Source organism: Artemia sp. Qi Xiang Cuo, chromosome 19 (genome assembly GCF_049724085.1).
Source record: "Artemia sp. Qi Xiang Cuo chromosome 19, ASM4972408v1, whole genome shotgun sequence".
NCBI classification, from domain to species: domain Eukaryota; kingdom Metazoa; phylum Arthropoda; class Branchiopoda; order Anostraca; family Artemiidae; genus Artemia; species Artemia sp. Qi Xiang Cuo.
Genome location: NC_142812.1, coordinates 10,464,031 through 10,487,980, shown reverse-complemented (window position 1 = coordinate 10,487,980; position 23,950 = coordinate 10,464,031). Strand labels below are relative to the sequence as shown.

General features: G+C 33.2%; 1 protein-coding gene across 1 annotated transcript in view; it reads right to left on the bottom strand.

The window, feature by feature from the left end:
• The window catches only part of LOC148940485 (uncharacterized), a 304,533-nt gene that overhangs the window by 83,906 nt on the left and 196,677 nt on the right, over positions 1–23,950 (bottom strand). Inside the window, exon 5 of the mRNA XM_089104864.1 lies at positions 21,557–21,669. Within this exon, the coding sequence (XP_088960990.1) occupies positions 21,557–21,669 (113 nt within the window). The remainder of the gene's footprint in view (positions 1–21,556; positions 21,670–23,950) is intronic.

Here is a 23,950-nt window from a genome sequence, read left to right as displayed (position 1 = left end):
TGTGTTAGTAGTAAGGCAATAGGGAATCCAGCCAGTGATTGCGTAATATGCCTTACCAGGGTCATTTGCCTATTACAATGAACTCTACATGGCTTGGCAGACATGTTTTTTATTATGAAATCGATTTTTTGTGTGTCAGTCGATTAGAGAAAGTTGGTGGTTAGTCCAATATAATAACTTGATTGGTCGGTTTTCTAAAAAAACTTGTCATGGTATAATGTACTCAATTTTTAAAAAAAAACCCGATATAATGTCCCTACACTGCATTCCAATTTTCATTATGTTTTAAGACATTGTTTATACTACACCATATATTTTTAACTTTTGAAAACAATGGATTTGTCAATTTTCAATGTGAGTACACTTTTCATTCTTTTATTCCCCCCCAAAAAATAAAATAAAGAAAAACGTTTTACTAGTAAATTCAAATTTCAGAGGGACTTGGCCCCCCACCCCACCAACAAGACAAAAACTTAAGAATATGACGACTATATTAGATAGAAAAGTCAAAGCATGCTTTTTTATATTATGTAAATAAAATCTCTCCACCATAGGTATGTTTACAGGTTTTAATTGTTTTGAAAAACACTTCTTTATCATTCAGAAACAAGCCTTTTCCTAAAATGATGTATTTTTCAGCTTTGAATGAAAAGCTTGCGTGTTACAAAGAGTGTGAGAGTTTTGGGGGGGGGGGATAAATTTCACCGGCTCGGGCTATAAACGGGGTGTGGCTAAGGCCGGTGTCACGGTGGATGACTGTGGGAAAAAAAAATTGGCGTGGGAGGGGGCCTATTTGCCCTCCATTTTTTTTTTGGCTTACTTAAAAAGGACATTATAACTTTTAATTTCCGTTCGAATGAGGCTCCAGATAGGAGCTTTTAACTTCTATAGTAGGGTTCTCTGATGGTGTGTTTTTCGTTAAAGTTCTATGAGTTTTAGAGGGTGTTTTCCCCCCTTTTCAAAAACAAGGCAATTTTTCTCAGGCGCGTAACTTTTGATCGGTATAGCTAAACTTGATGAAACTGATATATTTGAAATCATAAGGATTCGCTCTTTACGCTAAATTTTTTTATTGTTTAAAAAAATAAATTTGTGAGACAAGGTCAAACTTTAGCGTAAAGAGCGATGCGATGAGGAGGGGGACAGTCCCTTTCATATAGGGAATAATTTCTGTTCGTTTTAATGTCGGTCATTACTTTCAGTTTTAAAAAACTTTTTTCTTTTATTTAATTTCTGATCGTTTTTTAGTTAATGCAGCTTTTATTTACATAAAATTTTTACTTTTCTTTTGCTAAATGGATCTCTTTACAAATTAACTTACGTAACTAACTTCTATATCCGTGTATTTTTCTTCTGGCAAAAAAATACAAAGTTGCAGATTTTTGCAGATATGAGCTTGAAAGCTGTGTAATAGAGTTTTCTGATACGCTGAATCTGACGGTGTGATTTTCATTAAAATTCATTCACTTGTTGGGGGTGTATCCCCCCCCCTCTCTTAAAAAAAAAAAAAAACAAGCGACACGGCTCAATAGTAATCCAAACTTTTAAAAACGGAATTTTGATGTTAATAAATGTATCAAAAGAATGTGTTTATAATGCTGATTCTAAATATATATAAATTTTATTACGTTTAGTATTACTCATCAAAGGCTACGAGCCTGATCGGTATAGCTAAACTTGATGAAACTGATATATTTGAAATCATAAGGATTCGCTCTTTACGCTAAAGTTTTTTATTGTTTAAAAAAAAAATTGAGTTGTGAGACAGGGTCAAACTTTAGCGTAAAGAGCGATGGGGTGAGGAGGGGGATAGTCCCCTTCATATAGGGAATAATTTCTGTTCGTTTTAAGTTTTAATGTCGCTCCTTACTTTCAGTTTTAAAAAACTTTGTTTTTTTTTATTTAATTTCTGATCGTTTTTTAGTTAATGCAGCTTTTATTTGCATAAAAATTTTACTTTTCTTTTGCTAAATGGATCTCTTTACAAATTAACTTACGTAACTAACTTCTATATTCGCTAATTTTTCTTCTGGCAAAAAAAAATAATACAAAGTTGCAGATTTTTGCAGATACTATTTTTAATTAATCCTGTAGCAAACCGGAGTTTTTGAAGCATGGTTCACGCTATTAAAGCTTAGTATTTCTGAGTCCAGTTGAAATGTGCACCATTTTAGAAAATTCCCCTTATTTTTTTCAGTTTTACCAGTTTTCATCTCAAAATGGAAAAAGGGGTTGTTTTTTTTCATGCTAAATTTTGCCCTTTTTTTTTCAAGGAAAAGCTTTGCATAAAAAACATATATAATTATCAACTTTTCGTGTTTGATACTATGGAATTGAATGCCTAACGCCCTCCGTTAATATTCTGAATAAGTAAGAATTAAATTGGGTTATTTTTTCAACTTTTGGGGGTTTGATATTAAAGGGGTATTACCCACCCGTAAGCTAAATAGTTTGAAAACTGAAAATGATTTTTATATTTTCGAATGCTGTTGATCAATCATCGGAGCTTCTTCTTTGTGATGCTAGCACCGATTCTACAGATTGTATTATGGAAGTTCGTTACACTGAGGATGGGCTATCATATACTTCAGATGATTTGGTGAGGAGGGGGCCTTCGGGTTGGCTCTGTGTCGAAGATGACGAGCGGTTATATTATGACATGCCCCCACTGGTGAATATAGTGATAGTAGAAAATAGTGCTGATGATGATGATGTTCAAGTAATTGAGCCTGACATCGTACATTTAAAGAGTATTATAAATATTGATTTAACGAATAAATAAAGGATTTGAATAATGATTTTATTTAAATAGCATGGACAAAAATGAAATGGATGATTTCTTAAGAAGAAGAAATACATTACATAGCTAACTTCTATGATTTTTCATCTTTTGATAGGAAACTTGGATGTGGACTTATAACCCCCTCCCCTGCTCTCAGAAGTGGAGGAATGAAGGGGCTCTGAGTCTTCCCCTTGAGGCAGATTCTGAGTATTTTTGGTTTTTCCTCCAAAATTGACCCCCTCCCTCTCATGTCCCCTCAAAAATGGAGGATGACCCCCTCCCTCTCCTGCCCCTCAGAACACTTCATGATTCGAATTGTAAGAAGGAACTGAACACACATCACTCCATTTTTTAAGGAATTTTATACGTTATACACCTTTAATAAATCAAATGATATTAATATTTTAATTACTAAATATCAATATATGTATATTAAACTGACAATGCACATTCACTTGTATTTTTCAGTAAAGTGCAAATTTTGTTCTGGTCTTGGGAAGGCATATGGGTTTTGCGCCCAACTTATGTTAATTTCTGCTCGTTTTGAGTTTGACTCAGTTAATTATTGTAATTTCGGTTCATTTTGGGTTTCATTTATTTATCGATGCTGATTTGTGACAGTTTCATGATTTGTAGATTATTTGATGTTATTTTTGCTAATTTTTTGTTTAATGGAGTTCTTTACTTTTCTTTGAAAAACTTATTTTGTGGAAAAAGTGTTTTTTTTTTCTAATTAAGAACGAAAATCCTTTTGTGGGAACCACTTATGTTTTTGCGAGGAACATCACTTTTGTAATGAAACCCAGAAAGCGTTTCAAAAAAAAATTCTTCCCTGGATTTGCCATAAATTCGCTGTTTACGCTGAATAGCCAATTAAGCAAATATATTAAAGAAAACAAGACGTGTGTAAGGGGATTTCCGTACTTTACGGACACGTAAAGGATCCCAAAGCTTTCCCCAAAAAGAGACTTTTCTAAGACGGTGCACATTTCAACTGGACTCAGAAATAATAAGCTTTAATAGCGTGAATCGTGCTTCAAAAACTCCGGCTTGTTACAGGATTAATTAAAAATAGGACGTTAGCCCAAAAAGTTTTATCAAATAGTTCATAGTGTTAAATTGTAATGAAGGAGTGACTTAGCTCAATTGTAACCAAAACACATGAATGGAATTTTGATAACAATTAACCAGAATTGGATTTTTATGCAGATTGCAATTATATAAATTTCATTACGTTTAATATCTAGCCACCAAATGCTCCAAACCTCAGAAGAAAAAGGGATTTTGAAAACAGGGAGCCTGATTTTCGAAAAAGCGGAAGAAACACCCCCCAAAAAGTCAATAAATCTGTATGTAAATCAGACCTTCAGATTCAGTGGTGTTGTTCCTTACGCAATAGACTTATTAGAGTGATTTCTGCTCGTTTTGAGTTTGACTCGGTTAATTATTGTAATTTTTGTTCATTTTGGGTTTCATTAATTTATCGATGCTGATTTTTGGCAGTTTCACGATTGGTAGATTATTTGATGTTATTTTTGCTAATTTTTTGTTTAATGGAGTTCTTTACTTTTCTTTGAAAAACTTATTTTGTGGAAAAAGTGTTTTTTTTTCTAATTAAGAACGAAAATCCTTTTGTAGGAACAACTTATGTTTTTGCGAGGAACGTCACTTTTGTAATGAAACCCAGAAAGCGTTTCAAAAAAAAATTCTTCCCTGGATTTGCCATAAATTCGCTGCTTACGCTGAATAACCAAGTAAGCAAATATATCGAAGAAAGAAGACGCCTGTAAGGGGATTTCAGTCCTTTACGTACACGTAAAGGAACCCAAAGCTTCCCCCAAACAGAAAATTTTAGAAGACAGTGCACATTTCAACTGGACTCAGAAATACTAAGCTTTAACAGCGTGAATAATTCTTCAAAAACTCCGGATTGTTACAAGATTAATAAAAATAGGACGTTAGCCCAATAAGTTTTATCAAATAGTTCATAGTGTTAAATTGTAATGAAGGAGCGACTTAGCTCAATTGTAACCAAAATTCAAAAATGGAATTTTGATAACAATTGACAAGAATTGGGTTTTTATGCAGATTGTAATTATATAAATTTCATTACGTTTAATATCTAGCTACCAAATGCTCCAAGCCTGAGAAGAAAAAGGAATTTTGAAAACAGGGAGCCTAATTTTAAAAAAAGGGGGAAACACCCCCCAAAAAGTCAATAAATCTGTATTTAAATCAGACCTTCAGATTCAGCGGTATGGTTTTTTACGCGATGGACTTATTAGAGTGACAAAAACTTTTTTTTTCCACAACCCACAAGAGGACATTTTTCAACTAAAAGTAAAGAGCTGCTAGACTAAATAAAACATGAGGTGAAATAATAACGAATAATTGTTCAAACTTAAATTTTCTGTAAAGCTATGTCTAGCGATAAACTTATTAGAGTGACAAAAACATTTTTCTTGGGTTGATCTAGGTTCACGTAGAGTATTTTTCTAGCAAAGATGTTTTTGTGTTTGTTTAAGTTTTTGTGTGTGTGTGTGTAAGTTTTGTGTGTGTGTGTGTGTGTGTGTGTGTGTGTAAGATTTTATGTGTGTGTGTAAGTTTCTGTGTGTGTGTATGTGTGAGTTTTTGCGTGTGTGTATTCAAAATATTTTTGGTCTATCGACCCAGTGGTACCAAAATATCCTAAGAGGGCTCATTTGACTGGAAATTAAAAGTTTTAGTGCCATTTTTAAGCGACCAAAAAGATTGGATGGTAACTACGCCACCTCTCATGCCTCTTTTTTCCGTAATCGAGCAGACAAAATTTGACAAGACACACATATTGATAGAGTGGATATTCAAACTGTTTAAAGTTCCAAATTGAAACTACATTATATACTAAAGAAACTGAATATATTAACATCTAAAACAGGAATTTTTATGTAATGATTTCTTCAAATAATATCAAGAGGATTTGTTTTTACACTGGTCACAGTGTGGAATGTGTTACTAAAATTTCGTTTAAAGAAATTAAACACCATTCTTATCAGATTCAAACGCTTAATACCCCCAAACATATGCGGTAATGGTTAATTATTACGAGAATCATACGGGAGAGGAATCTATATCTTGGGGATTAAAAGAAATTAAAACTTCTTCTTATCAGATTCAAACGCTTAAAAGCCCAAGCTTATATGACTCAAATTTCTATATAGAGTGCTAACTTGTATTTTTTGAAATAATTCAAATCCAATTTCAGAATTCTTATCAAGTAGAACAGTAAAGCAAAAACAAAAAGAAAAAAAAAACCCTAATTTTAAACAGTTTTTTTGGGAAACAAGGTGAAAGTAAAGTGCAACTCGTATAAATGAAACATGAAGCGAACAAACACTATAATAATTAACCGAGTCAATCTCAAAACGAGCAGAAATTAACATAAGTTGGACGCTAAACTCCATATGCCTTCCCAAGACACGAACAAAATTTGCACTTTACTGAAAAAATACAAATGGTTTTACTTTTACACCTTTAATAATTCAAATGACATCAACATTTTGATTACTAGTGGTTTTATTGACGTTACGTGCCCATTAATGGGAATTTAACACCTAAACGCACTTGCAAAAATCATTGCACTGGTGTTTTGGATTTGCCAAGATTTAAATGTTAAGAGTGATAACATTTTTTGTGTTTGTGCTAACGAACTGTAAGTAAGGAGCGACACGACTCAATAGTAACCGAAACTCTAAAAACCAATATCCCTACTTCGGAAGTTTCAAGCTCCTATCTGCAAAAATATGGAATTAATTTCTTGAAGTAATTGATACTTAATGAAGAAAAAGGTGAAAATTATAGGTTTTATGAAATTGATCATAAGACTTAAATTATTCTATCAGATACATTGGCACTTTAAGATGAAATTTGAATTGCATATGCTTGTGGGTATTAAGCGTTTACAAAACTCCTGGTTAATACAAAAAATCGCGAAGACTAAAAAGTTCAACTTCCATTCTGAATTTTCTCAATGAAAATGAAATAAGTTATTGATCAATTCTATTTTCCCAAAATAATATCAAATTTTCCACTTCAGTTTAAAAAAATTCTGGTTAGGCTGAACTTGATTGTCTGAAAAGTTATTTTTTTTGGGGGGGGGAGATACACGATTGACTGAAACAAAAGCAGAACTTTTAAAATCCCAACAACTGAAGATCAGTAAATAATTCCATTATTATTTTTTTTTTTTTTTTAGCTTACAGCTGATAGAACATTACCAATTCTACTTTAGCTACTTTTGGCTATCTTGGAAAGGGGTTAGCTTAGGAATAAACTGACAATGCACATTCACTTATATTTTTCAGTAAAGTGCAAATTTTGTTCTGGTCTTGGGAAGGCAAAGGGGTTTCGCGCCCAACTTATGTTAATTTCTGCTCGTTTTGAGTCTGAATCGGTTAATTAGAAACCACTGTTTGCAATCCATTTCTCTGTTGAGAGGACCTGTTTGACTAGTTTCTTTTATCATCTATCTTGCGTGGCTTACAGCTGATAGAACATTACCAATTCTACTTTAGATACTTTTGGCTATCTTGGAAAGGGTTTAGGCTAGGAAAATGAAACTTTCAGGAATGAGTCTACAGGCTAAACAGTTCATGATAAAAAAAAAGATAGTTTCATTTTTTAAGGTTAATTTAGCTACTTTTGGCTATCTTGGAAAGGGGTTAGGTTAGGAAAATGAAACTTTCAGGAATGGGTCTACAGGCTAAACAATTCATGATAGAAAAAAGATAGTTTCATTTTTTAAGGTTAATTTAGACGAGGTTATGTGCGCGCACATAACCTCGTCTAAATTAACCCTAAAAAATGAAACTATCTTTTTTTTTCATGAACTGTTTAGCTGTAGACCCATTCCTGAAAGTTTCATTTTCCTAACCTAACCCCCTTTCCAAGATAGCCAAAAGTAGCTAAATTACCTTAAAAAATGAAACTATCTTTTTTTTATCATGAACTGTTTAGCCTGTAGACTCATTCCTGAAAGTTTCATTTTCCTAGCCTAACCCCTTTCCAAGATAGCCAAAAGTATCTAAAGTAGAAATGGTAATGTTCTATCAGCTGTAAGCCACGCAAGATAGATGATAAAAGAAACTAGTCAAACAGGTCCTCTCAACGGAGAAATGGATTGCAAACGGTGGTTTCTAATTAACCGAGTCAGACTCAAAACGAGCAGAAATTAACATAAGTTGGGCGCGAAACCCCTATGCCTTCCCAAGACCAGAACAAAATTTGCACTTTACTGAACAATATAAGTGAATGTGCATTGTCAGTTTATTCCTAAGCTAACCCCTTTCCAAGATGGCCAAAAGTAGCTAAAGTAGAATTGGTAATGTTCTATCAGCTGTAAGCTAAAAAAAAAAAAAAAAAAAAAAACAATGGAATTATTTACTGATCTTCAGTTGTTGTGATTTTAAAAGTTCTGCTTTTGTTTCAGCCAATCGTGTATCTCCCCCCCCCCAAAAAAAAAACTTTTCAGACAATCAAGTTCAGACTAACCAGAATTTTTTTAAACTGAAGTGGAAAATTTGATATTATTTTGGGAAAATAGAATTGATCAATAACTTATTTCATTTTCATTAAGAAAATTCAGAATGGAAGTTGAACTTTTTAGTCTTCGCGATTTTTTGTATTAGCCAGGAGTTTTGTAAACGCTTAATACCCAAAGGCATATGCTAGTCAAATTTCATCTTAAAGTGCCAATGTATCTGATAGAATAATTTAAGTCTTAAGATCAATTTCATAAAACCTATAATTTTCACCTTTTTCTTCATTAAGTATCAATTACTTCAAGAAATTAATTCCACATTTTTGCAGATAGGAGCTTGAAACTTCCGAAGTAGGGATATTGCTTTTTGGAGTTTCGGTTACTATTGAGTTGTGTCGCTCCTTACTTACAGTTCGTTAGCACAAACACAAAAATGTTATCACTCTTAACATTTAAATCTTGGCAAATCCAAAACACCAGTGCAGTGATTTTTGCAAGTGCGTTTAGGTGTTAAATTCCAATTAATAGGCACGTAACGTCAATAAAACCTCTAGTAATCAAAATGTTAATGTCATTTGAATTATTAAAGGCGTAAAAGTAAAACCATCTGTATTTTTTCCGTAAAGCGCAAAGTTTGTACGTGTCTTGGGAAGGCTAATGGAGTTTAGTGTCCAGCTTATGTTAATTTCTGCTAGTTTTGAGATTGACTCGGTTAATTATTAAAGTTTTTGTTCGCTTCAGGTTTAATTTATACGTGTTGCACTTTACTTTCACCTTTTTTCCCAAAAAATTTTTTAAAATTAGGGTTTTTTTTTTGTTTGTTTTTTTTTGCATTAATGTTAGACTTGTTAGGAATTCTGAAATTGGACTTTAATTATTTAAAAAGATAAAATTTAGCACTGTAAATATAAATTTGAGTCGCATAAGATTGGGTTTTTAAGCTTTTGAATATGATAAGAAGAAGTTCTAATTACTTTTAATCCCCAAGATATAGATTCCTCTCCCGTATGATTCTCGTAATAATAAACCATTACCGCATATGTTTGGGGGTATTAAGCGTTTGAATCTGATAAGAATGGTGTTTAATTTCTTTAAACGAAATTTTAGTAACACATTCCACACTGTGACCAGTGTAAAGACAAATCCTCTTGATATTATTTGAAGACATCATTACATAAAAATTCCTGTTTTAGATGTTAATATATTCAGTTTCTTTAGTATATAATGTAGTTTCAATTTGGAACTTTAAACAGTTTGAATATCCACTCTATCAATATGTGTGTCGTGTCAAATTTTGTCTGCTCGATTACGGAAAAAGAGGCGTGAGAGGTGGCGTAATTACCATCCAATCTTTTTGGTCACTTAAAAATGGCACTAGAACTTTTAATTTCCAGTCAAATGAGCCCTCTTAGGATATTTTGGTACCACTAGGTCGATAGACCAAAAATATTTTGAATACACACACGCAAAAACTCACACATACACACACACAGAAACTTACACACACACATAAAAACTTACACACACACACACACACACACACACACACACAAAAACTTACACACACACACACACAAAAACTTACACAAACACAAAAACATCTTTGCTAGAAAACTACTCTACGTGAACCTAGATCAACCCAAGAAAAAAGTTTTTGTCACTCTAAGAAGTTTATCGCTAGACATAGCTTTACAGAAAATTTAAGTTTGAACAATTATTCGTTATTATTTCACCTCATGTTTGATTTAGTCTAGTAGCTCTTTACTTTTAGTTGAAAAATTTCCTCTTGTGGGTTGTGGAAAAAAAGTTTTTTGTCACTCTAATAAGTCTATTGCGTAAGGAACAACACTGCTGAATCTGAAGGTCTGATTTACATTCAGATTTATTGACTTTTTGGGGGGTGTTTCCCCCTTTTTCGAAAATCAGGCTCCCTGTTTTCAAAATCCCTTTTTCTTCTGAGGCTTGGAGCATTTGGTGGCTAGATATTAAACGTTATGAAATTTATATAATTGCAATCTGCATAAAAACCCAATTCTTGTCAATTGTTATCAAAATTCCATTTTTGAGTTTTGGTTACAATTGAGCTAAGTCGCTCCTTCATTACAATTTAACACTATGAACTATTTGATAAAACTTATAGGGCTAACGTCCTATTTTAATTAACCCTGGAGCAAGCTGGAGTTTTTGAAGCATGATTCACGCTATTAATGCTTAGTATTTCTGAGTCCAGTTGACATGTGCACTATTTTCGAAAATTTTCTTGTTGGGGGAAGCTTTTGGTTCCTTTACGTGTACGTACAAGACTGAAATCCCCTTACAGGCGTCTTCTTTTCTTTGATATATTTGCTTACTTGGTTATTCAGCGTAAGCAGCGAATTTATGGCAAATCCAGGGAAGAATTTTTTTTTTTGAAACGCTTTCTGGGTTTCATTACAAAAGTGACCTTCCTCGCAAAAACATAAGTTCTTCGCACAAAAGGATTTTCGATCTTAATTAGAAAAAAAACACTTTTTCAACAAAATAAGTTTTTCAAAGAAAAGTAAAGAACTTCATTAAACAAAAAATTAGCAAAATTAACATCAAATAATCTACCAATCGTGAAACTGGCACAAATCAGCATCGATAAATAAATGAAACCCAAAATGAACAGAAATTACAATAATTAACCGAGTCAAACTCAAAACGAGCAGAAATCACTCTAATAAGTCTATCGCGTAAGGAACAACACCGCTGAATCTGAAGGTCTGATTTACATTCAGATTTATTGATTTTTTTGGGGGTGTTTCTCCCTTTTTCGAAAATCCGGCTCCCTGTTTTCAAAATCCCTTTTTCTTCTGAGGCTTGGAGCATTTGGTTGCTAGATATTAAAAGTAATGAAATTTATATAATTGCAATCTGCATAACAATCCAATTCTTGTTAATTGTTATCAAAATTCCATTCATGTGCTTTTGTTAAAATTGAGCTAAGTCGCTCCTTCATTACAATTTAACACAATGAACTATTTGATAAAACTTATTGGGCTAACGTCCTATTTTTAATTAATCCTGTAGCAAGCCGGAGTTTTTGAAGCACGATTCACGCTATTAAAGCTTAGTATTTCTGAGTCCAGTTGAAATGTGAACCATTTTAGAAAATTATCTTTTTTGGGGAAGCTTTTGGTTCCTTTACGTGTATGTAAAGGACTGAAACACCCTTACAGGCGTTTTCTTTTCTTAGATATATTTGCTTACTTGGTTATTCAGCGTAAGCAGCGAATTTATGGCACATCCAGGGAAGAATTTTTTTTTTGAAACGCTTTCTGGGTTTCATTACAAAAGTGATGTTCCTCGCAAAAACATAAGTTGTTCCAACAAAAGGATTTTCGTTCTTAATTAGAAAAAATTAAAAAAAAACACTTTTTCCACAAATAAGTTTTTCAAAGAAAAGTAAAGAACTCCATTAAACAACAAATTAGCAAAAATAACATCAAATAATCTACCAATCGTGAAACTGCCACAAATCAGCATCGATAAATAAATGAAACCCAAAATGAACAGAAATTACAATAATTAACCGAGTCAAACTCAAACCGATCAGAAATTAACATAAGTTGGGCGCGAAACCCCTATGCATTCCCAAGACCAGAACAAAATTTGCACTTTACTGAAAAATACAAGTGAATGTGCATTGTCAGTTTAATATACATATATTGATATTTAGTAATTAAAATGTTAATATCATTTGATTTATTAAAGGTGTATAACGTATAAAATGCCTTAAAAAATGGAGTGATGTGTGTTCAGTTCCTTCTTACAATTCTAATCTTGAAGTGTTCTGAGGGGCCGGAGAGGGAGGGGGTCATCCTCCATTTCTGCGGGGACAGGAGAGGGAGGGGGTCAATTTTGGAGGAAAAACCAAAAATACTCAGAATCTGCCTCAAGGGGAAGACTCAGAGCCCCTTCATTCCTCCACTTCTGAGAGCAGGGGAGGGGGTTATAAGTCCACATCCAAGTTTTCTATCAAAAGATGAAAAATCATAGAAGTTAGCTATGTAATGTATTTCTTCTTCTTAAGAAATCATCCATTTCATTTTTTGTCCATGCTATTTAAATAAAATCATTATTCAAATCCTTTATTTATTCGTTAAATCAATATTTATAATATTCTTTAAACGTATGATGTCAGGCTCAATCACTTGAACATCATCATCATCATCACTATTTTCTACTATCAGTATATTCACCAGTGGGGGCATGTCATAATATAAACGCTCGTCATCTTCGATACAGAGCCAACCCGAATGCTGCCTCCTCACCAAATCATCTGAAGTGTATGATAGCCCATCCTCAGTGTAATGAACTTCCATAATACAATCTGTAGAATTGGTGCTAGCATCACAAAGAAGAAGCTCCGATGATTGATCAACAGCATTCTAAAATATAAAAATCATCTTCAGTTTTCAAACTATTTAGCTTACGGGAGGGTACTACCCCTTTAATATCAAACCCCCAAAAGTTGAAAAAATAACGCAATTTAATTCTTACTTATTCAGAATATTAACGGAGGGCGTTAGGCATTCAATTCCATAGTATCAAACACGAAAAGTTGATAATTATATATTTTTTTTTATGCAAAGCTTTTCCTTGAAAAAAAATGCAAAATTTAGCATGAAAAAAAACAACCCCTTTTTCCATTTTGAGATAAAAACTGGTAAAACTGAAAAAAATAAGGGGAATTTTCTAAAATGGTGCACATTTCAACTGGACTCAGAAATACTAAGCTTTAATAGCGTGAACCGTGCTTCAAAAACTCCGGTTTGCTACAGGATTAATTAAAAATAGTATCTGCAAAAATCTGCAACTTTGTATTTTTTTTTTTGCCAGAAGAAAAATACGGGAACATAAAAGTTAGTTTCGTAAGTTAATTTATAAAGAGATTCATCTAGCAAAAGAAAAGTAAAATTTGTATGTAAATAAAAGCTGCATTAACTAAAAAACTATCAGAAATAAAAAAAAAAAAAAAGTTTTTTAAAACTGAAAGTAAGGAGAGACATTAAAACTTAAAAGGAACAGAAATTATTCTTTATATGAATGGGACTGTCCCCCTCCTCATCGCATCGCTCTTTACGCTAAAGTTTGACCTTGTCTCACAACTTTATTTTTTTTTAAACAATAAAAAACTTTAGCGTAAAGAGCGAATCCTTATGATTTCAAATATATCAGTTTCATCAAGTTTAGCTATACCGATCAGGCTCGTAGCCTTTGATGAGTAATACTAAACGTAATAAAATTTATATATATTTAGAATCAGCATTATAAACACATTCTTTTGATACATTTATTAACATCAAAATTCCGTTTTTAAAAGTTTGGATTACTATTGAGCCGTGTCGCGGGTTTTTTTTTTTTTTTTTAAAGAGAGGGGGGGGGAAACACCCCCTACGATTGAATGAATTTTAATGAAAATCACACCGTCAGATTCAGCGTATCAGAAAACTCTATTACACAGCTTTCAAGCTCATATCTGCAAAAATCTGCAACTTTGTATTTTTTTGCCAGAAGAAAAATACACGGATATAGAAGTTAGTTACGTAAGTTAATTTGTAAAGAGATCCATTTAGCAAAAGAAAAGTAAAATTTTTATGTAAATAAAAGCTGCATTAACTAAAAAACGATCAGAAATTAAATAGAAGAAAAAAGTTTTTTAAAACTGAAAGTAATGAGCGACATTAAAACGAACAGAAATTATTCCCTATATGAAGGGGACTGTCCCCCTCCTCATCGCATTCTTTACGCTAAAGTTTGACCTTGTCTCACAACTTTATTTTTTTAAACAATAAAAAACTTTAGCGTAAAGAGCGAATCCTTATGATTTCAAATATATCAGTTTCATTAAGTTTAGCTATACCGATCAAAAGTTATGCGCCTGAGAAAAATTGCCTGGTTTTCAAAAAAGGGGGAAAACACCCTCTAAAACTCATAGAAACTTAATGAAAAGCGCACCATCAGAGAACCCTACTATAGAAGTTAAAAGCTCCTATCTGGAGCCTCATTCGAACGGAAATTAAAAGTTCTAATGTCCTTTTTAAGTAAGCCAAAAAAAAAATGGAGGGCAACTAGGCCCCCACCCACGCTAATTTTTTTCCCAAAGCCATCCACCCTGGCATCGGAATTAGCCAAACCCCGTTTTTAGCCCTAGCCGGTGAAATTTAACCCCCCCCCCCAAAAACTCTCACACTCTTTGTAACACGCAAGCTTTTCATTCAAAGCAGAAAAATACATCATGTTAGGAAAAAGCTTGTTTCCGAATGATAAAGAAGTGTTTTTCAAAACAATTAAAACCTGTAAACATACCTATGATGGAGAGATTTTATTTACATAATAGAAAAAAGCGTGCTTTGACGTTTCTATCGAATATAGTCGTCATATTCTTAATATTTTGTATTGTTGGAGGGGAGGGGGGCTAAGTCCCTCTGAAATTTGAATTTACTAGTAAAACGTTTTTCTTTATTTTTTTTGGGGGGGAATAAAAGAATGAAAAGTGTACTCACATTGAAAATTGACAAATACATTGTTTTCAAAAGTTAAAAATATATGGTGTACTATAAACAATGTCTTAAAACATAATGAAAATTGGAATGCAGTGTGGGAGACATTATATCGGTTTTTCTTTTTAAATTGAGTACATTATACCATGACAAGTTTTTTTAGAAAACCGATCAATCAAGTTATTATATTGGACTAACCACCAGCTTTCTCTAATCGACTGACACACGAAAAATCGATTTCATAATAAAAAAACATGTCTGCCAAGCCATGTAGAGTTCATTGTAATAGGCAAATCACCCTGGTAAGGCATATTACGCAATCACTGGCTGGATTCCCTATTGCCTTACTACTTGTGTTTACATCAATAAAAAAATTAATGTAAGCCCGTATACTGTCCGGGTTGAACTGCCTCTCGAACACCTCAATTTAACCTTAGAACTCGACTTTTCCCTGTTCATTCGAAGCGACATTGGGAATTCATTGCTTTCATTGCAACGTTGTTTGTTAGTGGAAAAACTAACTTGCTAAGAGTAAAAATTTAGATTGAATCCAAGTTTATTATGCCTATCGTTACGAATTGTTATGATATTTTTTGTCAGTTGAATCTTGTTGGTCTAATTAAATAAAAAAGAAAAAAAGGGGGGGGGGGAGATTTATGGGATGATTTTTCTATTAAAAAAAACAAAGATATATAAAAAGGCATTTTTTCTAATCTAGGAAAGTGGGTAGCTTTTTTTTCACTCAATTTACTGAAAAAAGGGTACTTTCCAAATTTAGGGGGGGGGCAATTCAATCTTGAATGTTTGATTGTGTGGTTTCATGCCTAAATATACAAAACTTTGAAGTTGAGTCAAATCCGGATTTTTTCTTACATAAAATTAGGCTGATGTAGAATTTTACTTGTTCTCAGTTCCTAGGTTAGCTTTCAGTTCCTATCAAATTATATTTTATATAAGCCAAAAAAAATTTTATTATCAGTTTTCCATAGTTTTTATTATATTTTTTTGCTTGGTTTTCCTTAGTCTCTTATTTGCATGGTTAGTTGGGCTGGTTAATTTGCATAGATAGCTGCTTAGTTAGCTAGCTTTGTTACTTCGCCTAGTTTCTTATTAGCTTATCATTTTTTCGCTAATACTTGTATGTTTTATCAATTAATAACTTCCAAAGTATGCTGTTTCGCATTATTGTTGCTTATACGAGGTGGTTGGATTACTTTGTTTTATATGTACTTTTGTCTGGAACTAAACGCTGCTGCGGCTTGTTCAGTTCCACAATTTCACCAACAGAATTGTTGCATAAGGCACTGTCCCATGCAACAGATTCGACATAGTACATCTCGTCACTGCTTCAGAGTCCACCAAAGAGGCGAAATCCTTCAAATGACAATACATAATTTTTCACCATTGATCACCAATTATTTTTTTCAGGATCTCGCGGTGATCATAAAGCAGACAATGTCCCAGTCACAAGAACCATCGTCTCTACACTATTATAGATGGTTGTTACAACACTGGTGTTTACAGGATTCACGAACCTATTTGGGCTAGACATATTGGATGGATGGAACAACGCGGTTTAAAAAAAAAAGAGCAAAGAGCGAATCCAAATATTGGTAAAATTACTTTGAAAGACCCCAATGCGCAGAATATACAAGAGTTACTATGTGGGGATTATGTCAAAAGAACTGGTTATACGCTGTACACATATAGCCTAACTTTGATTATATAAAAGTGTGTCTGCCCAGAAAAGGAGGCACAGTTAGCACTTAATTTAGTATGATTATTGTTTAAAGTGCTATTTTTAACACTACACTCAATGAGATTCTTTGGATTTGTACAGCCGCACCTGCCTCTAATATAAGTAAGTTACTAAGGAGCGCAATATTAATTACAGGGCTATATAATGAGAGCATCATCAGTTTACCTAGTTCATTGAGTTTTTGCGCTGAAACATTCTGAAGCATAACATGATGGTTACTTTATGTTGAATCCATTGCACTATACACATGATATCTAGAGTGCACTATGCAAAAGTGAATAAAAATGGATATAACACACAATTTTTCCATTTAAAAATAAGATAGATATTTTATTTGCACGGATTAGAAACCCTTAGTTTTGTAATTTTTCTTCTAATATGAAACCGTAATAGGAAAATTAGGCAAAAATTGAAATGGGTGATGTTTTTGCAAAGGTGAGGCAAGTACAAAATAATGAGACCATAATTATTATTGAATCCTGTCCCTTAATAATTCTGGACGTGTCATTTTTTTGTGATATTGTGTATTTTTTTTTGTTCAGTGCGTTTTAACTCTTCCGTGCTTATTTCGCAATATTTTTTTTGTAGTTTTGTGCAAGATTTTAGATTGAATATTTTTTCTGTGCGCGCTTCTTCTACACTCCAATGTATTCAAAGCTTCATATTTATCTTTCGGATTGCATTCCAACTTTCTTTCAATATTTCCTTATCACTGTAATTCCCACTAACCACTGTAATTACCGTAACTTTCGATGCTCTAATCTTGGTTCGCAGACTAATTCTCCTATTCTACCAAGCTTTTTACAACTATAAAAAAACACACCCCGGGTCTTGGCTACTACATACTATCTTATAAAGGAGTTTAATTAACGTTTTTCTGAAATTGCTATGTAATATATATATATATATATATATATATATATATATATATATATATATATATATATATATATATATATATATATATATATATATATATATATATATATATATATATATATATATATATATATATATATATATATATATATATATATATATATATATATATATATATATATATATATATATATATATATATATATATATATATATATATATATATATATATATATATATATATATATATATATATATATAATATATATAAATAATTCAAAGCACCCAAAGGAAGAATACACAACACCTGCTTGTCTATTTCGTAGGATTATGTACTTTCAAAAGCGGTGAACACCATAAGGTGCATGCTACACCAGGTAGAAAAGTTTGAGCTGTGCCACATAGTTTTACTATATTTGGCGTGAATAGGTATGAAGTGGCAGATGTGTACCATGTGCAATGGGAAAAATAGTGTTACGAGATTTACTCCAGGTGATCATCTGACGATGAGTGATCATCTTCTAGGCATATGCTTATTTGGATATGATTTGGTTAATAACTGTCTGTGTACTGTTGTAAAACAAAACTCAATGTTATTCTCTGAACAATTTTTTTTAATGAAGGTTTTTCAACAAAATGAAAGAACTATGTTAAGAGTTATACGAACAGCACAAATTTGTATGAAAAAATAACTAAAGCCTAAAACAAAAAGAAATTATAATTGAAAATATATTCCAGAGAAAATGAGAGAAAATTACCTTAAACTTCTGTCTTAGTTTTTTTTTACTGAATATCTGCATTGCTGTGACACAATTCTATTTTTCTTTTTTTACGAAACTAGTATCCATGAAAAGTAGTGATCTTAGATTTGTGCAAATTTCATCATTGCTTATTTGAAATTTAAGGTATTACTTTAGAAGAGGCTCAGCTTGTTTTGAGGTGGAAGGGGGGGGGTGAACTATGGCAAATAAATTTTAACAGCAATTGCATAATGAAAAGCACAGGCTATAGGCAATATATATTTGTTTATAATTTTTACATTTATTAGGGTTGGGGTAAATCGGCCACCACCTACCCTTCTGGGGTAAATCTTGATTAAACCTAGCTCTCCGAGTTTAATTTTATGTGGGTTAAAAGTTTTTAGAACAGCTCTATCTATTTCATGTCTCAATACATCCTCCCCATCCTGGCTTTGTGTAAAATTGGTCGAATAATTCGATTATAGAAGACCTTAGACAACAGAAGCGAAAGAAGGAAAGTAGGCTTAAGTGCTTTCCTTTCAAGTATAGGGTTTTAAGAATAGCAGCTCACTTGGATCACTTGTTATGAAGAAATATAGGGGAAGTTTCATTCAAGCTACTAATAAAAGGCTTTGCTTATAGACTGTTCTGCTTCTTATAGAATTTTCCGACGAAAATTCTATTCAAATTACTTATTCTGGAATCCCTCTTTCTTAAGTAACCAAGAGAAAGAATAGTATCGCTGAAATATTGACAAGAACTAAAACTTGGAAAAAAAACATGGTTTTTATAGAAAGTGATATTGTAGAAACTCCAGAAAGGGCTTCAATTGGAAATTGAAGGGGCTAGTATCCTTTTTAATAGTCGAAAGTGATTGATGGGCAGCTAACCCCCCTACACGCTCCCCATTTTCCCAAACACATCCAATCAAAATTTTGAGATAACCATTTTGTTCAACTTACTTGAAAGTTCTGAAAATTAGGTCTTTTAGGATAATAATCCCCTCAGAGTCCTCAGTGCAAGGGTTGTAAGTTATGCCCTGGGGGCATATAAGGTTTATATAGAAAGTTGTTGTAGAAATTTCAAAAAGGGCTCATATGATTGGAAATTGAAATTGCCCTTTTTAATAGTCGAAAGTGAGTTGAGAGTAATTGCTAACAATTACCTCTAGTAAAATTAATTTTCAGATAACCATTTTGTTTAACGTAGTTGAAATTTCTGGAAATTAGGTCTTAGAGCATGACAACCACCCTGACAGCCCTTACCGTAATGGTTGTAATTAATGCCCTGGGGGCATATAAGGTGTTTACAGAAAGCGTTATCGTAGAAACTCAAAAAGGGCTCATTCGATTGGAAATCGAAAGCCCTAGTGCCCTTTTTAATAGTCAAAAGTAATTAGAAGGTTTGAAATTTTTATAGTAAAGATCGATGTGGGTATAATGTATTATTTGTTATTGTTGTTGTTTAGACCAGGGCACTTCGTATCGAAGGAGTTGTCGTAGGAACTTCGAAAATGGGCTTATTCAATTTAAAATAGAAAGAGCTGATGCCCTTTTTATTGGTCGAAAGTGATTGGAGGGCAACTAATCCCCCTCCCACACCCACCCTCCCAAACCCACCCTCCCATTTGCCCATTATGTTTAGAAACTAAATGTTGCCTTAAGATTAAATCAAAATTCACTGTGTTAATGCTAATTCCCAATAAGGCATCTCAGCAGTATCCCAAAAATAATGAAGGTATTATGTTCAAACTTTCGGGGCTACTTCTGCTCTTAAAATTTAACCGAATCAAAAATGCGTAAGTGTATCCAAGCTATCAAAGTAAGTAAACATATTTTTTTGTGAATGGTATAAAAAAATACAAATGAATATGCATTTTCAGTTTAATATACGTATACTGATAGTTAGTAATCAAAATGTTAATATTATTTGATTTATTAAAGTTATAAAATTAAAAACATTTATATTTTTTTCAGTAAAGCACAAATTAAGTTTTGGTCTTGGGAAGGCACAGGGGTTTTGCGCCCAATTTATGTTAATTTCTACTTGTTTTGAATTTGACTCTGTTATTTATTGTAATTTCTGTTCGTTTTGGGTTTCATTTATTTATCAATGCTGATTTGTGGTAGTTTCACGCTTGGTAGATTGTTTGATTTGATTTTTGCTCATGTTTTGTTTAATGGAGTTCTTTACTTTTCTTTGAAAAACTTATTTTGTGGAAAAAGTATTTTAATTAATGGTAAAAACAGCCAAGTCGATCCATTGAATGAAGGGCAGTACATTGAATGGACAGTGTCTGTAAAAAAAAGTCAAGATATATTGGGATAGGACATAATTCTGATTTAACGCTGATTCTACACCAAATCAACTTTGGACCTCACTCCCTACCTCAGCCGCAGAAATATTCTCATTTATAACACCAATCACTTGGTATAATATACTTATCTAGTATCATAGGCAGTGCAAAAGTACTGCCTATGTAAACAGTGATATTCCTTGAATACATTTTTTTTCTACCAGACCACTTCGTATGGAAGGAGTTGTCGTAACAACGTTGAAGGCCTAATTCAATTGGAAATTATAAGTTCTAATGTCATTTTTCAGAGACAAAACTGATTTGAGGGCAACCAGCTTCCCTCACCCAATTTACATGCCCTCCTGCGTAAGATGATGAAAATTTTGAGATAGCCATTTTCTCAGAATAGTCACAAGGTCCAATAATTATGCTTCCAGTGATGAATTTACCCAGAAAAGCCCCTGGGACAAGGGGTGGAAGTTGCCTAGTTTTCTGCATATAAGGTTTGTTGCTGTGAAACGGGGCATGTTTGATCCTTGGCATCCAAGAACGCTAAGGGAGATAGGGCTGGAACTTTTCAAATTGTTCATGGGAATTTCGAACTAAATCCAAACCCGTTGTGTGCATCCAGGTGGTCAATCGTGCGTGTCAGCCTTATCTCAGGAACAGTCGAGGGTATTAATTTGAAACTTTTAAATCTCCTACTACTACTGCTGCCACTGATACTCCTACTAGTACTATCATTGTTTGACTTTATTTCAGCTCATCTTTGGGTTATTGTAGCTCTTTAATTTTTTTTGTTCCGATGTTTTATTAGTAATTAGATGATTAGATGATCAGTAATCAAAAGAAATATGAGGCATTTATCTTGCGCAATTCAAAACCAGGCAACCACAGACATGTAACCAAAACATTATCGACCATTCCACAAATAACAATGAGTACAGTACAAGCAGATACAGCATAGTATATACAGTATTATACTCATATTGAATCATAGAACTATTTCTTTCACCTCACTTACAATAATAATTTTTATCAGTAAGCTTACATACCTCTGATTCTTCGCCTCCATTTGATTTCTTTATCCAGTCATCATTTTGTGACTGGGTTACACCTGCCTCGTCTTTTTGTGCACGGCTAACGGAATAAAACTTCTCATTCGATTCTGAAACAAAACAGGGATAATTAAGTCCATTTTGGATAATATTATAATTTTCGATTATGATAAGGCAATAAAAACAATACCCAAATAAAAACATGGATGCTATAAGTAATTAAAACAATATATATTTTTTTCAAAAGGCACTGTGTGTCGAAGATATGGATGTTGTTCGTTCGTTTAGAATGTGCATTCAATGTTAAAAAACAAAGAAAAAAAAAAAAAACACTATAAAAGTAATCTTGATCCGAATGCTTCTACAAGGTCGTTTAAGAGAATGGGAATGATAAAGTTGAAGAAGTAACGTTGTAATTTATGTTCGTTTTGGGTTCTGATTTATCTATTGATGGCTGGCTTTCCACGCATAGTACACTTAAAACACACATATATTATCTTATGTTTCACGTACATATTTATGCATAAGGGGGGGGAGTGTAAAGAACAACCTTCACATGAACCCAAACTCTTTGCATTAAAACAATTGTTTCCCTGAAAGTATTTCAAAATGTATAAATATGGCGACCGGGTAGATCACTAGTGTTTGGTTGCAGAGGCAGCTGCAACCTAGTAAAGGGCGATCATGCTCGCTGTGGCAGCTGTAACCTAGTAAAGAGCGAACCACGGCCCATAGTAACCAAAAGTTTTAAAAATGCACGTTTAGAAAAAACTGCCTAGTGAAAAAAAAATTGCCATCTGACACTAATTTAGAAATGGTAACTATCATTTCGGTTCGTATTAAAAATAAAAATCTATTGGGAAAAGAAATTTATGGTCATTTCGAAAAGAAAACCCGAAACCCCTCAAAAGTGGCGTTAGATCAAAATGACGAGTATACCATTGGAATCACAGTCCCCAAATTACAGTCGCCCACCTTGAAGAACAAGAAAAATCACTTTTTTTGTATGGGTAGAACTGATCTGTCTCCCTTTTTTTCTATTTTTTTTTTCAGGGCTAGTGGTTTACCAGAACATCATAGAGAGATTCTTAATCACAGAGAGGCTCATTAAAAATCTTTTTCTCATATCTATGTTATTTTCATAAATTCCACCATCTGCAAGTGCCATATGGCACAAAAATGGCACATTCTATACCATTTCTCAAGAGGTGGGGCTAGTGGGCTACGAAAACATCGTAGACAGATGTTTAATAGCTCACATATAGCTATTTCTCATATCCACGTTTTATCTATAAATTGCACCGCCTGCAACTGCCAAATGTCACTAAAAATGGCACTATCGATGCCATGTCTCAAGTAAAAAAAGCTAGGGGCTAGTGGGCTGCCAGAACTTCTTAGAGAGATTTTTAATGGCAGATTTGAAAACTATTGCTCATATTTAAGTGATTTTAATCAGTTTTACCATCCGTAAGTTCCAGATAGCACAAAAAACGGCACCTTTTGTGCCACTTTTTAAGTTGAAAAGCTTCGAAGTATAAAACGGTACCATTGTAATGATTATGGTCCAAAACCCTTAACTGGAGATTTACAAGGGATTCCCCCCGTATACTCCCTCTCCCAGTCCCCTTAGTAAGTCTCATTAGTCCGTTTGGAGAATTTACTATGAACTTTTTAACACGGTCAGAACCAAAAGTAAAAATCATGTTTAGGAAAAAACTACCTAGTCGAAACAAATTACCATCTGACTGAGGAATGGTAATTATTATTTTGGTTCGTCTTAAAAGTAAAAGTTTATTGCGAGAAGAAATGTATGGCGATTTCGAAGAAAAGCCTGAAACAACACGAAAATGGCATCAGATCAAAATGAAAATTGTACCATTGGAACCACCATGGTCGAAAACCTTGTATAGAGAAATTACTGTCCCCCTCCTTGAACAACAAAGAAAGTGACTTTTTCCTTGTTGTAGCACTAATGCGTCTTTGTTCTTTTTTCTTTTTCGAGCAGGGCTAGGGGGTGAATAGAACATCATAGAGAGATGAATAATAGTTCATTCGAACGGAAATTAAATTTGCTAGTGTCCTTTTTAAGTAACCAAAAAGATTGGAGTTCAACTAGCCCCCCCTCCTCCTTGTAGGCCCGCTCCCCCAAAGTCATCCAATCCCAATTTTGAGATGACCATTTTGTTCAACACAGTTCCAAGGTCAAAATCTTTGATTTTAGTGAGGACACGACCCTCCATAGTCCCTGGGTAAAGGGCTGCACACTGTATTGGTATCGAACGTATTTATGTAACGCGTATCGGTGTGAGCGTATTGTTATTGGGTTTATTGGTATCGCAGGTATCTAGACATATTTTTAATAGATAATATAAAAGATATTTCTCGTATCTT